Here is an 18,564-nt window from a genome sequence, read left to right as displayed (position 1 = left end):
AGTCCCCCTGGATGAATCTCGTCAACAGGGAGATGCCTCGATTTCTTGATCATATGAGAAGGTCCCTTGCGATCTCGTACAGCGTGAGGGAGTGTGTGCCTCCTTGCTTGGAGATGTACGCCAAAGCTGTGGTGTTGTCTGAGTTGACCTCTACCACTTTGTTTTGAAGAAAGCTTTCGAATTTCATCAAGGCCAAGTGGACTGCTAATAGCTCCTTGCCGTTGATGTGCATGCTCTTCTGACTTGAGGTCCACAGACCCGAGCATTCCCGACCGTCCAGGGTCGCACCCCAACCCAAATCCGACGCGTCTGAGAACAAAAAGTGGTTTGGGTTCTTGACTGCTAGGGATAGTCCCTCTCTCAGACTGATATTGCTGTCCCACCATTTCAGGCATGCCTTTACTGGTTCGGAGACTGGGATTGATACCGTCTCTAACGTCTTGTCCTTGTTCCAGTGAGAGGCTAGATGGAACTGGAGAGGCCGAAGGTGTAGTCTCCCTAGCGAGACAAACTGCTCCAGGGATGAGAGAGTCCCTACGAGACTCATCCAACTCCTGACTGAACAACGTTCTCTTTTCAGCATTAGTTGGACTTTGAGCAGGGCTTGTTCTATTCGGGTGGCAGACGGAAAAGCCCGAAAAACTGGACTGCGAATCTCCATCCCCAAATATAGAATAGTCTGGGATGGGATCAGTTGGGACTTTTCTAGGTTGACCAAAAGTCCCAACTCCTTGGCCAGACCCCCCAACTCCTTGGCCAGACCCAACGTCCAATGTAGATCCTGCAGACAGCGATGACTGGACGATGCTCTGAGAAGCCAGTCGTCCAAGTACAGGGAGGCTCGGATTCCCGATAGATGGAGGAATTTTGCCACATTCCTCATGAGCCTCGTAAACACGAGAGGAGCAGGACTGAGGCCAAAGCACAGGGCTCGAAACTTGTACACCACATTCCTGTAAACAAACCTCAGAAACGGTTGGGAATCCGGGTGTATAGGAATGTGGAAGTACGCATCTCGTAGGTCGAGAGAGACCATCCAGTCTCCCTCTCTGACCGCTGCTAAGACGGACTTCGTGGTCTCCATCGTGAATTTTGTTTTTGTAACAAAAACGTTGAGCGCACTGACGTCTAGCACCGGTCTCCAACCTCCTGTATGCTTTGGGACTAGGAAGAGACGGTTGTAAAACCCCGGTGATTGAAGGTCCGAGACTTTCACCACCGCTCCCTTCTCTAGCAACAGAGACACTTCTTGATTTAGGGCTTGTCTCTTTGACTCCTCTCGGTACCTGGGAGAGAGGTCTATGGGAGTTAGTCACTAGAGGAGGTTTGCGTACAAACGGTAATTTGTACCCCTCTCTGAGCAACAGAACAGACTCTTGGTCTGCACCCCTCTTCTCCCAGGCCTGCCAGAAGCTCTTCAATCTGGCACCTACCGCTGTCTGAGGCTGTGGGCAGTCAGACTCTGCCACGGGAGGACTTGGCTCCTCTCTTCTTCCCTCTCTTTCCCTCGGCACGAGAGCTTCCCCTGCTGGGAGCTCTGCCACGAAAGGGCGGGATAAATCTAGATGTAGGAGTCTCGATCCTGGGTCTCACAGCAAAGGATGCAGAAGGAGCCCCTTTGCGAGCAGAGGACGCCATCAGGTCATGGGTGTCCTTCTGCACAAGCGAAGCAGCTATATCCTTAACCAGCTGTTGCGGAAACAAGGACGCTGATAAGGGAGCAAAGAGCAGTTCCGATCTCTGACAGGGAGTAACTCCTGCCGAAAGGAAAGAGCAAAGGGTTTCTCGCTTCTTTAAGACTCCCGACGTAAAGGTGGAGGCGAGCTCATTGGAGCCATCGCGGATAGCTTTATCCATACAGGACATGATAAGTAAGGAAACATCTTGGTCGGCAGACGAGATCTTCCTACTTAAAGCTCCTAATGACCAGTCAAGAAAGTTAAACACTTCAAAGGCCCTGTATACGCCTTTAAGCAGATGGTCAAGGTCCGAGGAGGACCAACAAATCTTCGAGCGTCTCATGGCCAGGCGACGGGGAGAGTCTACGAGGCTTGAGAAGTCACCCTGGGCAGAGGCAGGGACTCCCAAGCCGAGAACTTCTCCCGTGTCATACCAGACGCTCGATCTAGAAGCAAGCTTAGAAGGAGGGAAGGCAAAGGCCGTCTTCCCCAAACTCCTCCTGGTATCCAACCAGTCGTCTAGAAGACGTAAAGCCCTCTTGGAAGAGCGAGAAAGCACTAGCTTAGTAAAGGCTGGCTTGGTAGCAGGTAAGCCTAGAGCAAACTCAGACGGAGGCGAACGAGGAGCAACAGCAACAAAGTGATCTGGAAAAAGATCCTTGAAAATCAACATGATCTTCTTAAAGTCTATCGAAGGAGGAACCGCCTTAGGTTCATCTACATCTGAAGGATTATCATCAGGGTGAGGATCAGCAACGTCCTCATCTGAAGGAGCTTCGTCCGATAACTGCTGAGTTACAAGCAAAGGCGAGACCTGCCTTGGTGGCAATGCTTGACAAGCAGAGTCCACACGCACCGGTGCATCAGTAGCAGTCCAGGACGCTACGTCATGTAACTGCTTAACAGCCTGACTGTCAACAACAATAGGAGCGGGAGGACGCTCGACGTCAACTCGAGACTGCCTTGACTGAGCAGTCAAAACAACTCTTGACTGCGGTGCTTGACGCTCAGCATCAAAACAAGTCAACTTCGCTGGTTGGCGAACGTCCTGAATGTCAACAAGAGCATTCGGCAGCGGCTGAACGTCCACATGCGGCTGAAAGTCAACACGGGACTGCATCGAGTGAGGCTCTACAAAACGTGACTGACGTGACTTTGTAACGCCGACGTCAACAGGACGAGCAAAGGCTCGTTTGGGCGGCTGACGGCCAGGATCTCGATCAGCTAAGCGGTGAGGATCATCGTGAACCTTTTCAGCAGAATAGTCCTCCATAAGAGAGGCAAGCTTATTCTGCATGTCTTGCAGTACAACCCATTTAGGATCAACGGGAATGGGTGCGGTAAGAGACGAGGGTAACGTCTGTGACTGCAAAACATTGCCTACACTAAGACTCTCGTAGCCTGTGTTACGCTTCTGTTTAGGCGGCGAGCAGTCTTCCGATGACTGCACAGGGTCAGAGATGTCCCAATGGCTACAACCAGGACGCTGGACCTGTCCTGAAGGGACTGACTTTCGCTTTAAGGGTCTCGAAACCTTGCTCCACGGTTTCTTACGCGAAAAGCCTTCAGAAGACGAGGAGAAAACAGTCTCGCTCGTCTTATGGTAGGGGCGGTCTTGACGAGACACGCCTGAAACCATAGAGGGAACGTCTGTTCGTTGATTAAAGCCTCTCGAACCCATAAGTCCTACGACATTACTTCTCCCTGGGGCTTGGCAGCTTGCAAGAGGTCTCGGACTAGGCGAACGACAGGCACGAACAGACGAACCCTCGGTCGCAACACTGATAACACTTTGCGCACTAATCACTTTCCCACGATTTTCTAATGTGGCACTCTGACACTTTAACTCTTTTACGTCCGCCATGAGTTGATTACGGTCCGTAGCTAACGACTCAACTCTCTCGCCCAAAGCATGAATGGCACGTAACATATCCCGCATTGATGGTTCCTGAGTGCTAGTAGAGGGTTCAGGCACAACTACTACAGGGGAAGGATTAGGTTCAGGGGCATGGGAGGAGGAAAATTCTAACAATCTAGAGGAACTTCTCCTCACCCTATCTCTCTCTAGCTTACGAGAATACTTGTCAAACTCAAGCCAATCGAATTCCGAAAGGCCCACGCACTCCTCACACCGATCTCCTAATTGACAGGTTTTACCCCGACAATTAGAACACACAGTATGTGGGTCGAGAGAGGCCTTTGGAAGACGCTTATTGCAATCCCTAGCATTACATTTACGAAATCTAGGAATTGGAGAAGGGTCAGCCATTTTGAAAAAGTCAAAGAAAGTCCAAAAAACAATCCAAAGTCATCAACAATTAAATCTATCTAAAAAAGAGTTCAAGAGTTTAAGTTGAAGATAAAACACCTGCACTGCGAAAGCTCAAACCAAAAGGAAGTACTTCACCAAGACTGTTGAAAAACTCCAGGTTAACAGCGAGTAATGGTACGTCTTGTCGATCAGACCGCCAGAGAAGAATTGGAGCTGTTTACATGTATATGCGGTATCTGGCCGATAGTTGGCACTGGTGGGCACACCTGCAACCTTCATAGCGATCGCTCGCGAGCTTTTGTGTTTTTCTGTCGAGCCGCCGGAGCGTCAGCTATTATATATTCACCGGCTAAGTTAAATATTTAAAAATCAATTACTATAAATATTTACAAAGAACAAACATATTTCCTCAAACCATTCCTTTTTTTAAATATGTAACAAATACTATAAGTATGCCATGCATGCGTAAAACAAGAGTATATTTATACCTATATGATAGGTCTTACCTCTGACTACCAAATTATACGAAGCAAGTATTCTTTCTTCAAACTCTACACGACAAATGTAATAACCAGTCATCTCCCGTGTGACATTGGGCAAATATAATGACCCATCTTTCCGGACAACTCTTCCGACGCCGTCGTACGGTCCTTCACTGAGCCAAGCAACAGAAACCTGAAATAGCATTGCACTTTACAAATCTCTCCTCAATCTTCCAATATCATACTACAATATCATTATTTTATCGAACACTTATTGGCCTTCTGCTCAGTAATAAACGGCATCACCAGTCAAAGGACCGAGCCAGTAAATATGTTATATAATCCTCCATTGTACCGTTTCTCTATCTCATTTCTCGTTGGGTATAGTCAGCTGATGGAAGGGTGACCAATAACGATTGCGAGACATACTGAATGTGATCAAAGCTCGGATGGGTGACCGTAAAACTTTACAAAACGCCCCTTCATATTGTGCATATTATATAAACATTTAAGCAGTTGATTTAGCTCCACAATGAATTTTCTAATTTAAGTCTCTTCATCTTTATAACACAATATTTACTACCATAAATGGATGAATGTGAATTTGTATGTACCTTCCCTTACTGATGTAATGCCAACACTGTACAGTACTATACTTGACTTAAGGATATAAAGTTTTTAAACTCAAGAAAATAAAGTTGAAAGTTATACTTTGCCTATTTGATGTAATACTGTTCCATGAAACTACCACTGCAAGGGAATATTTGTGATTCAACCACACGAACATGAAGATAAGTGGTTGGGGAAAAAAAAAAAACCATTTACCTCGACTAGCTACTCTTTTCAAAGGTTTGATACTCAAAATCCCAAAATCACGCTTAGTTTCAAAGACATATAACTAGCAAAACTATAGGGCTACTACTCAAGATAAAGATTTGGAAGTACTGTACTAAGTATAATGTTCTGTAATATCAAGAACAGCATAAATAGCCAATTACCACAAAACTAAGGGGAAAACACCTACACCTTCTAAACTTATTGCCTCAAACTTTAGCATGCAGTTATTTGTAAATAACTAAGAATATACGTATCTCCTCATTATGATATTCATTGCCTAAAAGATGTGACAAAATTCCATTCTACTATTTTACATTTCTCACTACTAAAAAATCTAATATTGTATTTAAGACAATTTTGCACATAAAGCATGTGTAAATTTTTATCCTTATTCATACCTCTACCTATAGTCTACTAGATGTATGTTGGAGTACATCTAATTTTAGTATCCTGTTGTAACTGGAATATTTCCTCAAGTGTAGAGTCTGAAGCTAGCTTGAAATAAATCAACTGATACAAAATTGTAAATGCAATACCAGTACACAGTGACAGGATGTCCAAATAAATCAAATGTAGTATTTTTTAAAAGCAAATTATATTTTTCCTAGCAATACAAACTAGTCTTTTTAATTAGTTGTATTTTCCTATTAACAAGGTACAGTAGTTGGGTACAAACAAGGAGTGAGGAGAATCAACTTGCCTGCCTTCCCCAGTGACTTGAACAGCTTTAAACATTTGGCCTCAAGACTGAGTGTCCGAGGGAGGGGGAGGGGGGGGATTTATTGCAAGGACCCATACAGAGTACTAAAGCACCTCCCCAAAGTGGAGTGCACCGACGTTACTTTCATTACGGGACAACATTTGACCCTAGTTCAAGAAGGGGGGTTCCCGGTAGTGCACTAGCTCTTCCATGTGGAAAGAAACAGTAAGCCCAGTGAGGGAAGGAAATAAATAAACGAAGAAAAAAATTAACAATAAATTATTCTAAAAACAGTAACATTACAACAGATAAGTCATATATAAACTATAAAAAGACTTATGTCAGCCTGTTCAACAAAAAAACATTTGCTGCAAGTTTGAATCTTTGAAGTTCTACTAATTCAACTACCCAATTAGGAAGATCATTCCACAACTTGGTCACAGCTGGAATAAAACTTCTAGAATACTGTGTAGTATTGAGCCTCATGATGGAGAACGCATGACTATTAGAATTAACTGCCTGCCTAGTATTAAGAACAGGATGGAACTGTCCAGGAAGATCAGAATGTGAAGGATGGTCAGAATTAAGAAAAATCTTATGCAACATGCATAATGAACTAATTGAACAATGGTTCTAAAGATTAGTAACTAGATCAGGAATAAGAAATTCAATAGACCGTAAATTACTATCCAATAAATTAAGATGAGAGTCTGCAGCTGAAGACCAAACAGGAGAACAATACTTGAAACAAGGTAAAATGAAAGAATTATAACACTCCTTCAGAACAGATTGATCAACGAAAATCTTAAAAGACTTTCTCTATAAGCCAATTTTTTGTGCAACTGAAGAAGACACAGACCTAATGTGTTTCTCCAAAGTAAATTAGCTGTCAAGAATCACACCTAAAACCCTAAAAGGCATACAAAGTTATAGAAACATTATCAATGCTGAGATCCGGATGTTGAAGAGCCACTGTCATAGACCTACTTACAATCATACTTTTAGTTTTGTTAGGATTAAACTTCATACCCCTTCATTTGCACCATGCACTAATTTTAGTTAGATTTTTATTAACGGATTCAGCAACCCTAGATCTACATTCCGGAGATGGAGTTGATGCAAAGAGAGTAGCATCATCTGCATAGCAAGAGAATAAACAGCAGATGGGAATGAACAGAAACGAGCATTTAGATATTGGCAAATTTGCACAGACAACTGTCACACAGCTAGTTACTGTGACACTGCAAATTTTCCCTTCTAAATATCCCTCGCACATGACAATTGCTAACATATTACCTAAAAGATAAAGTGAAAGAATTAAAACAGCCGAGAGCTCAGTAGGAGATCAGCGTCCCATTGGGTGGACTGGTTTACCTGCCACTCTACAGACTACCGCCACATTGTTGAGTTTTAACAGCGGCATCCAAATTTGTATTCATGTAGGAACAATCATAACATTTTCCATGGGTAAAGAACCATGATGATCAACAAAAATGTCAAGACTAATATGTTATAACAATTTTTCAAGTTATAACATAACTTATTAAAAACTAGAAGTATAAATATATCTTACATTAGAACTATGGTCACAGGGAAGGTTTACTTCATCATTTACATCAACGTAGAGGGTAACCATATCATCAGGGACATGGTCAAAGATACTTCCATATACACCTGAAAAAGAAAAAAAAATATGGCAGGTCAAAATAATATTTCAAGAATCCAATAGCATATAAAAGACATGTACAGTACTTTAAAAAGCCAATTCTTATGATAAAAATGTTATTTTCATTAGTAAAATAAATTTTTGAATATACTTACCCGATAATCATGTAGCTGTCAACTCCGTTGCCCGACAGAATTCTATGGAGGGATACGCCAGCTATCACAATACTAGAAGGGGGTGTACTTACCAGCGCCACCTGTGGCCAGGTACTCAAGTACTTCTTGTTGACACCTCCTCAATTATTCCTCGGTCCCACTGGTTCTCTATGGGGAGGAAGGGAGGGTCAATTAAATCATGATTATCGGGTAAGTATATTCAAAAATTTATTTTACTAATGAAAATAACATTTTTCAATATTAAACTTACCCGATAATCATGTAGCTGATTCCCACCCAGGGGGGTGGGTGAAAACCAGTGTACAAGATTAAAGGATAGCTAAGTATCCCATATTTCATATAACAGTTATCTCAAATAACAATGAAATAATAAGTACCTGGTAAGGAAGTCGAATTGAACCGTTACTCTGCCTCTTTTTTAAGTTCGTCTTCCTTACTGAGCGCAGCGTTCCTCTTGGAGGCTGAATCAACCCAAAGGTGCTAAAGTATACAGGGCTGCAACCCATACTAAAGGACCTCATCACAACCTTTAACCTCGGCGCTTCTCAAGAAAGAATTGACCACCCGCCAAATCAACAAGGATGTGGAAGGCTTCTTAGCCGACCGTACAACCCATAAAAAGTATTCAAGAGAAAGGTTAAAAGGTTATGGGATTATGGGAATGTAGTGGCTGAGCCCTCGCCTACTACTGCATTCGTTGCTACGAATGATCCCAGGGTGTAGCAGTACTCGTAAAGAGATTGGACATCTTTGAGATAGAATGATGCGAACACTGACTTGCTTCTCCAATAGGTTGCATCCATAACACTCTGCAGAGAATGGTTCTGTTTGAAGGCCACTGAAGTAGCCACAGCTCCCACTTCATGTGTCCTTACCTTCAGCAAAGCAAGGTCTTCTTACTTCAGATGAGAATGTGTTTCTCTAATCAGAAGCCTGAATAGTAAGAAACTGAGTTCTTAGAACTTGGAAAAGAAGGTTTCTTGATAGCACACTATAAGGCTTCTGATTGTCCTTGTAAAAGTTAAGACCTTTTTAGATAGTACCTAAGAGCTCTAACTGGGCAAAGTACTCTCTTCAGATCATTCCCCACCAAGTTGGACAGGCTTGGGATCTCGAACGACTTAGGCCAAGGACGTGAAGGAAGCTCGTTTAGCAAAAACCGAGCTGCAAGGAACATGTAGCCGTTTCAGATGTGAAAACAATGATCCTGCTGAAGGCGTGGATCTCACTTACTCTTTTAGCTGTTGTCAAGCACACGAGGAAAAGAGTTTTTAATGTGAGGTCCTAAAAAGAGGCTGATTGGAGAGGTTCAAATCTTGATGACATAAGGAACCTTAGGACCACGTCTAGATTCCAGCCTGGAGTGGACAACCGACGTTCCTTTGAGGTCTCAAAAGACCTAGGGAGGTCCTGTAGATCTTTGTTGGTGGAAAGATCCAAGCCTCTGTGGCGGAAAACCGCTGCCAACATACTTCTGTAACCCTTGATCGTAGGAGCTGAAAGGGATCTTACTTTCCTTAGATATAACAGGAAGTCAGCAATCTGGGTTACAGTGGTACTGGTTGAGGAAACTGCATTGGTCTTGTACCAGCTACAGAAGACTTCCCCTTGAGACTGATAGATTCTGAGAGTGGATGTTCTCCTTGCTTTGGCAATCGCTCTGGCTGCCTCCTTCGAAAAGCCCCTAGCTCTTGAGAGTGTTTCGAAAGTCTGAAGGCAGTCAGACGAAGAGCGTGGAGGATTGGGTGTACCTTCTTTACGTGAGGTAGACTTAGAAGGTTCACTCCTAGAGGAAGAGTCCTGGGAATGTCGACCAGCCATGCAGTACCTCTAAGAACCATTCTCTCGCGGACCAGAGCGGAGCCAACCAACGTCAGCCGTGTCCCTTAGTGAGAGGAGAACTTCTGAAGTACCCTGTTGACAATCTTGAACGGCGGGAATGCATACAGGTCGAGGTGGAACCAATCCAGCAGAAAAGCATCCACGTGAGCTGCTGCTGGGTATGGAATCGGAGAACAATACAACAGGAGTCTCTAGGTTATCGAGGTAGTGAACAGATCTATGGTTGGCTGACCCCACAGGGCCCAAAGTCTGTTGCAAACATTCTTGAGAAGGGTCCACTCTGTGGGGATGACCTGACCCTTCCGTCTGAGGTGATCTGCCATGACATTCATACCGCCCTGAATGAACCTCGTTACCAGTTAGCTTTCGATCTTAAGACCAGAAGTAGGTCCCTTGCGATCTAGAACAACTTCCACGAAAGAGTCCCTCCCTGCTTGAAGATGTAAGCCAGGGCTGTGGTGTTGTCAGAGTCTACCTCCACCACTTTGTTAAGCTGGAGGGACTTGAAGTTTAACAAGGCCAGAATAACCGCCAACAACTTCTTGCAAATGATGTGAAGTGTCCTTTGCTCCTGATTCCATGTTCCCGAGCATTCTTGTCCGTCCAAAGTCGCACCCCAGCCCATGTCTGATGCGTCCGAGAAGAGACGGCGGTCGTGTTTCTGAACAGCCAAAGGTAGACTTCCTTGAGAAGAAAGCTGTTCTTACACCACGCGAGAGAAGACCTCCTCTCTTCGGAAACAGGAACTGAGACCGTCTCTAGCGTCATGTCCTTTATCCAGTGAGCAGCTAGATGATACTGAAGGGGGGGAAGGTGGAGTCTCCCTAACACGATGAACAGGGCAAGAGATGAAAGTGTCCCTGTTAGACTCATCCACTACCTGACTGAGCATCGGTTCCTTCTCAGCATGCTCTGGATGCATTCTAGGGCTTGGAAGATCCTTGGGGCCGACGGAAAAGTCCGAAAAGCTCGACTCTGAAGATCCATACCCAAGGAGACAATGGTCTGGGATGGAACGAGCTGAGACTCCTCAAAATTGACCAGGAGGCCCAGTTCCTTGGTCAGATCCATAGTCCATTTGAAAATCTCCAGACAGCGACGACTTGTGGGAGCTCTTAAAAGCCAGTCGTCTGACGGAGCCGGACACAAGATCATGATACTGCTGCACAGTCTGTGAACTGTCAATCATGGGCAAGCGAGGAAGTACAGTGACAACCCGAATCTGTCTAGACTGTCTGGGTCGTACAGACAATTCCTTAACGGGTTGCTGAGGTTGCCGCACTGCGTCACAACAAGTCACTTCTGTTGGTTGTTGAACGTCTTCCCCGTGACACATTGACTCCGTAAACAAAAAATCCTCTAACAAGGACTAAGTTTGGACTGCATGTCATGCAACACAGCTCAAGGTCTATGGGAGCAGGTGTGGTAACAGACGGGATTAGCGACTGAAGTGGAACCATTACCTTCCCTGGAAGCATGTTATGCTTAAATAAAAGTCCATAAGAGGTTATGCAGCTAAAGGCTCCCTCCAAATGACAGAGTCCTCAAGGGAATATCAGAAGGAGGGAGAAAAGAACTTTCTCATCTACAGGGACCTTATCCTAGAAAAGCTAAGTTCTCTGAGTGAGGGTTCACTGGTGCAAAAGCAGCAGACTAGAAGGCAACGTAATGAAACTGCTTGACAGTCTAGTGAGTTGGCAACAACCCAAGATGTGTGACTGAGAAGCATGCGGTAAGGTATGCCATGATGTATGCAGAGTATGCTGTATGCAGAGCATGCTCTGAATGCAGAGCATGTTGTATGCAGAGCATGCTGTATGCAGAGCATGCTGTATGCAGAGCATGTAGTAAGCAGAGCCTGCTGTAAGGAAAGCAGAGCGTGTGCATGGCGTTTAACATATCTCAGAAATTCCATGACCAGTGCTAGAGTGCTTTATGCATGCTTGCATGGGGTTTAAAAATCAACATAATGTTTACCTTACATTCATAACTCATGATTCATATTTTTGCCATGGTTTGAAAATGGAGATAAGGTATGCTGAACAGCAGAGTCAGAACGAGCTGGAACAACAATAGTTGTGGTTTCCTCTTCAAGACTCTGTTGAGGGAACACCTGAGGCTCAGTCTGCAAAGGCTGAATAAAAGACAAGCAGAAGGAAGGCGCATGGGTGGAGGAGGCTGACTCCTAGCATGAGTGGTTGAACCCAAGGGTTGCGCTTGCTGAGCGGTTGGCGGAAGCGGAGTAGCAAGTTCCAGTTCCTGTGGTGTGAGCGGAGCGCGATGAGGAAGAGGCTGCGCAGAACAAGGTAAATGTCTCGCAAGCTGAGGCTCCTGAGGCGCAAGGCTAAGGTGTTGTGGTGCTTGCCTTGTGGAGGGTTGAGCTCGCTGCAGCGAGAGCTGAGGAGACTGACTCATGGACGGGAGAGGTTGTTGTACCTCAACCGAGTGTTGCATCACTGGTGGAGCAGCAAGTGGAGGCGGAGGAAGAGAGGTATAATCCTCCTGATCCCATTGTAAAGGTTGCCTAAAGGAAGGCGGAGGCTGAACACCACAGGGAACAGCAAACTCAGCACGTGGCTCAACATCGTACGCCTGGCAGGTGGTAGTGCGATCAGGCGGAGCGAGCGTAGGCGGAGGGAGTGTAGGCGGAGGCGGAGGAGCAACACTCTCAGCCCGACACTCACGCATCAAGTCCGAAAGCTGTGCTTGCATGGACTGTAGTAGAGTCCACAACATCGTACGCCTGGCAGGTGGTACTGCGATCAGGCGGAGCGAGTGTAGGCGGATGGAGTGTAGGCGGAGGCGGAGGAGCAACACTCTCAGCCCGACACTCACGCATCAAGTCCGAAAGCTGTGCTTGCATGGACTGTAGTAGAGTCCACAACATCGTACGCCTGGCAGGTGGTACTGCGATCAGGCGGAGCGAGCATAGGCGGGGGGAGTGTAGGCGGAGGCGGAGGCGCAACACTCTCAGCCCGACACTCACGCATCAAGACCGAAAGTTGTGACTGCACCCGGGTTGTTGAACTTTAACTTCGTACGTCTGGCATAGGTCTGGACTTTACGTTTAAGAGGTCTTGAGACCTGAGCCAGCGTTACTCTGCCTTTATTTTCTCCCCTAAATCTCTTCTGCAGACGAGCAAAAATAAGGGCTCAATCGTCTGCGGGTGGGAGTGACGGTCTCAGCAAGACACGCCCACAACCACCGAGGATACTTCTGTGCGCCGATCAAGGCCTGCCGAACCCTTTTGTCCTTCGACATTGCTTCTCCCCTGGGCTTGGGAGCTTGCAAGAGGTCCCGGACTGGGAGGACGACTGGCGCGCACAAAAGTACCCTCACGCACAACACTGACATACTTTGCGCTAATCACTTATCACTTTGATTTCTGTTTGCACTTATTTCACTGAACTCGAAACTTTAAGTGGTTTGTACCTGAAACACGCAATTCTATCCTTTCTCAAAAGTTAGTAATTGCGAAAACAGAATTACAATGTAACAGAAAAATCTAATGAAAGATAATTCAGTGGCTGGAAAGAGACTAAACACTAGATCACTCTAGAAACGTTTAGTTTCTTCCCCTAAAGAGACTAGGGAGAAGAGCAAAAACGATAACGACGTTACTCGTACGCCTGGCAGGCTTGAGTGAAACGTTTATCCTCTTTCTCCCTCCGTCTCTATCTCTCTCTCTCTCTCTCTCTCTCTCTTGACTTAGAACCTGAGAGAAGAGCCCAAACATATATATCGTTAAAACATATTATTGTTAAAGGAAAAAACTGAAATATTTCCCAAAATGAAAAGTTCCTTTATTAGGATCAAAACCATTAAGTTAAGAAAGAATGAACAAAACGCTAGACACGGTTACTCTTACTGCAACGTGAAACCGTGAACATTCTTTCTCTATCGTAACGATAGAGTGCAAGTTGAACGTTCTGAACGTCAACAACTGCAGAGACAAAACAAAACGTTAGTTCAACTTTGAAAACAGTACGAGACTATCAAAGAAATTCTTTCAAAAACATTAAAATAGCATAATATGTTAACAGGTAAAACCGAAATGACGGGCTCAAAGTTTATTAACTTCGGTAAAAGACCGCCTACTATTAGGAAGGTCGAATATAAACAAATATAAAAATTAATTTTAATGAGTTTATAATAAAAGGAAGTTAATCGAAGAGGCCTATAAGAGGCGGAGAGATATAAAATAAATCTATAACTTTTGTTAAGCAAAATTAAGAAAGAGAGTCTATACTCTCTTAGACACCAACACTTCCGTCTAAGGGAAGGGTCGGCCATTGAAAGGTGAACGAGAGTTCATACTCTCTCGTCACCATAATTAATCAAATTAATTCCAAAAGCTAACTAAGCTAATATAGAAGTTTCCAGTAAAGCGACAGCCGAAATCAAAGAGAAATACTTCACCAAAGTCGTGAAAATACTCCAAGAACATAAGCGTATCCCAGAACGTCTTGCCGGAAGCACGACAGAGGAATAATTGAGGAGGTGTCAACAAGAAGTACTTGAGTACCTGGCCACAGGTGGCGCTGGTAAGTACACCCCCTTCTAGTATTGTGATAGCTGGCGTATCCCTCCATAGAATTCTGTCGGGCAACGGAGTTGACAGCTACATGATTATCGGGTAAGTTTAATATTGAAAATTTATCATTATCAAACTTATCCAATATTCATATGCTAAAGGCTTCAACCATAAACTTGATGGTAGCCAGAAGAAAAAACCTGAGAGTTTGCAATCAGAAGCATTTGTAGACAAATTGTTACGGCACCCAAAGTACAGCCCCCTTCAAATATAATTTGAACACCTTTCAAAGAAAATGATGTGTAAAAGGAATTGCATCTTCACTTAGCATTACTTACTGTACTACATTCTCAAGTAAACAATTTTTCCAAAAACTTGGATATGACAATAACCCTAATAAAAATAAATTCATGCCTTTCTATGGTTGCTTGTACACGAAAAAATTTAGTGGCAGTGTTTGAAGTTTCTCTCTCCAATTTTTCATGGCACACACTGTCCACTCAAAACTGACCCGTTATGCTACTTCATAGGGTAAATATATACAGTACTGTACAGTAATACTATATTTCTAACAAAACGGGAATTCGTTATAAGAAATGAACAAGTGTGGCTATTTTTTTCTATGACTAATGGGCATAACTTGCATATCAACTAAAATGTGAGCACCATTTTATTGTCTGTGTCTATTATTTACTTTTTGAGAGGCTGATGCGTTGTTTCCAATCGCTTGAGGGAGTTTTTCTGTTTTTTTGTATGTAGTAATTATCATCTGGCTTTCAGAACCATCTCAAAAGGATATCTCTCAGAAGAGAGTCCAAACAATTATAAAACTTAGTGTAATTCTACCCATGGCAGTAATTGATTATAATTATATCTTTCTTTTCCCTATTTAACTGTTGTTGCTAAAAAATATCATCAAAATAATGGTTGGCGTGGACAACAAATCGGCGACTTCTTGCCAGATGTACATAGAATATAAGGTCAAAGGTCCAGGCAACGGTCAAGCAAAATGCCTAATTCACGTAATCAGCCATAAGTTTGAACATCGGTGTCACAGATACTTCAAACTTGGATCATATTTCAGTGTATGAAAACTCATGCCAATTAATACATGTTAAGGTCATTGGTCAAGGTCGAAAAATAAGCTACTGCAGTGGAGGTCTGCGTTCTATTGAGTGACCCTCTCATGTCTATTAAAAGAACATCTTTTTCCAACTGGTTATCTTGAGCTTCTTGTGCATTTTGCACAATCACTGTGGCTGCAAATCACTTGTTCTAGGTGTTTCCCCCACCCAAAAACTTGGTTCCCAACTAGGATCCCCCATAACTGATTTTATATGGGGTTGGTAAGAAGACTCATTGACATGTAATTTGCATCAATATTCAGGGTCTGAAATAAATAAAATGCAGGAGAGCCATTTAGAAAAACAATGGGTCATTTATTTAGCTAGAAATTAAAGTATAATATATTTACCTATCTTGGTAGCTAATTCTTTACTCATACTTATAATTCAGTTGAATGCCCTTTTTTTACCAATCTCCTCCTTAGAATTACTCTTTCAAATGTAAGTCACTTTGTTTATCATGCCTCCCAAATCTACCAATCCATTAAATCATACAGTAACTTCTACCTTTCACTCGGACACTTTAATAAAAGGCTCTTTAGCCTTGATGGTTTTCCATTTAAACCAATTACTACAATCTCACAAGAAGACAGCAGAGAAGCAGAAATAATTAAAATGGGATGGATAATAGATTATCTTCATCTTAAAGGAGTTCGTGAATACATAGTAGAGAAAAGAAATTAGAACGGACAGAAAAGAAAGTGGGGAAAACGGGACTAAAGATTGTTCAAAATTCATCTCGGGTCTAATCCCAAACATTAAATGCAGAGACTGTGTCGTAAACAAACGTTTAAGATAATGATCAAAGCCTCGCCCTTATTCAATTACACTAGTCTAAATTTCAAGTGTATTGATTCCCGAGTACAACAGCCATATAAAGATGATATTCCTATAAATATTAAATCAAACTTTATATTAATGAAGCAAATTAAAATCTTGCCAATTAACTAGAAGAAAAACGCTGTGAAAACGAAGATAGAAAATCACAAACAATCAATGGGTGGAGTAAGCTATCCAAACTCAACAAAGTAAACAATCGGACTTTGTCTATTCCTATTCTATTAAAATGCGTGAATTAACAACTTTACCTTTGAATAGATGCAGAAGAACAAATAAATCCCTAAGGATCATTTCTTCATTGCTAAAATCACTTTTACAAGCTTAACGAGTCACTAAAACGCTAAGTGGGGCGTCATTGTTGTTGTGGTTTCCTTCCCAAGTTATAGATGACTGAAACAGGGTTGCCAGATTATTTCGACTGAATTATCGTACATGAGCCTTAAATTTGTCGTTTTTCAACCAAAATTATCGTACATAGTTTCAATATAGTTATTAGGGTGTTACATGATTGACTTATTTCAAAAGATTTTAGTATAATTGTTTAATTAAACCCACACACACCTACATTGTTTATACCTTAGGTATGTATCGTACATCGTACCGGACCCAAAATAATCGTACACGTACTATAATTATCGTACGAATGGCAACCCTGGACTGAAATTTACGTCTGCAAAATCTCGGAACTTATACACAGCTCCCCTTCTTCTTCTTCTTCTTCTTTTGAGGTCGGGGGGGGAATTCTGGCTTGTTTTTACGTCTGCTTGAATGGGGAGTGGCTTAAAAGTCAACCGCACGCAAGTGCTGTACAGTAATTGTTTTTCCCCATCCTTAGAAGATCCAGAGGAAAGTGTGTATTTAAAAAAACAGAAATAATATGAGACATTACAGAGAAAACGTAGGTACTATTCATGTTCATTACACTTCCTTCATATAGTTTACCTTTTTTAATTAAATCTTGCAAGTATATTAACTGTATAAGGTATGAAAAACTAGATATTGATCATAGGGAAAATTCGAGACGTTAAATGGATTTGGGTGTGGAGTTAAAGAGCAGCATCAAATAATGATCATAGATACAAATGTAATATTTCAAATTGTGCAACGAGAATTCGAGGCGTTGCCATGCTTTGGATTGAAAAAAATATGGAGTAGCCATAAATAATTATCATGGATGCGAATGTTAAAGTCTATCATTATCAAAAAACACAGAAATGTTAATTAAAAGTTACAAATAAGAATGCATTACATTATTATCTTTCGTGGTTATGATAACATACAATAAGTAATTGGTGACAATTGTACTGGAATTACAAATACTTTTGATTAGAAACAGCATTCTTGTCGTTCAGCAAGAAGTAATATTTCTTTTGAGAACACAAAATGAATGTTATTACTCATTATACACCATCTATAAATCCTTTTTTACTTAGTAAAGTCATTTATAAATAAGTGTTCTTAAATATAAGAGATAGTCCTCTTAGCAACAAAGCTTTTCATGCGGTGTAGGAATAGAAACCAAACTAAATTAATTAAAGTAAGTCATAATTAATCCAACAGATTTAGGAGTTTTATTAATTTTTGGCAACTATTTTCAAGTTTAACAGTGAGTAACTGCTCTCATCGCTACAGTAATTATAATTTTCCCATTTTGTTCTCAAGCTTCTCTCGTATCTGCTTATAGCTTAACAAAAACTAGATTCACCCAACCGTTCATTCCCTGCTCACATTACTCACATGTCTGTGCGTGATTTTATATATACATATATATATATATATATATATATATATATATATATATATATATATATATATATATATATATATATATATATATATATATATATATATACATGTGTGTATGTATATATATGTGTATATATATATATATATATATATATATATATATATATATGTATATATATATATATATATATATATATATATATATATATATATATATATATATATATGTATATATATATATATATATATATATTCATATATATATACATATATATGTATATGTATATATATATATATATATATATATATATATATATATATATATATATATATGTATATGTGTAGATATATATATATATATATATATATATATATATATATATATATATATATATATATATCTTTATATATATATATATATATATATATATATATATATATATATATATATATATATGTATATATATATATATATATATATATATATATATATATATATATATATATATATATATATATTCATATATATATACATATATATGTATATGTATATGTATATATATATATATATATATATATATATATATATATATATATATATATATATATATATATATATATATATATATATATATGTATATGTATATGTGTAGATATATATATAT

At 41.2% G+C, this 18,564-nt stretch overlaps 1 protein-coding gene across 1 annotated transcript in view; it reads right to left on the bottom strand.

Moving 5' to 3' along the window:
- The window catches only part of LOC137652268 (contactin-4), a 39,441-nt gene extending 22,898 nt beyond the window's left edge, over nt 1-16,543 (bottom strand). The window contains exons 1-3 of the mRNA XM_068385545.1: nt 16,402-16,543; nt 7,544-7,644; nt 4,458-4,626 (exon numbers count right to left, since the gene is read on the bottom strand). Coding sequence (XP_068241646.1) covers nt 4,458-4,626; nt 7,544-7,644; nt 16,402-16,444 — 313 coding nt within the window. The 5' untranslated portion in view covers nt 16,445-16,543. The remainder of the gene's footprint in view (nt 1-4,457; nt 4,627-7,543; nt 7,645-16,401) is intronic.
- Nucleotides 16,544-18,564: the final 2,021 nt, after the last annotated feature.

The sequence above is a fragment of the Palaemon carinicauda genome, chromosome 13 (genome assembly GCF_036898095.1).
Source record: "Palaemon carinicauda isolate YSFRI2023 chromosome 13, ASM3689809v2, whole genome shotgun sequence".
In the NCBI taxonomy this organism is placed as follows: Eukaryota; Metazoa; Arthropoda; class Malacostraca; order Decapoda; family Palaemonidae; genus Palaemon; species Palaemon carinicauda.
The sequence above is the reverse complement of the archived record's forward strand: the minus strand, read 5'-3'. Positions and strand labels throughout refer to the sequence as shown.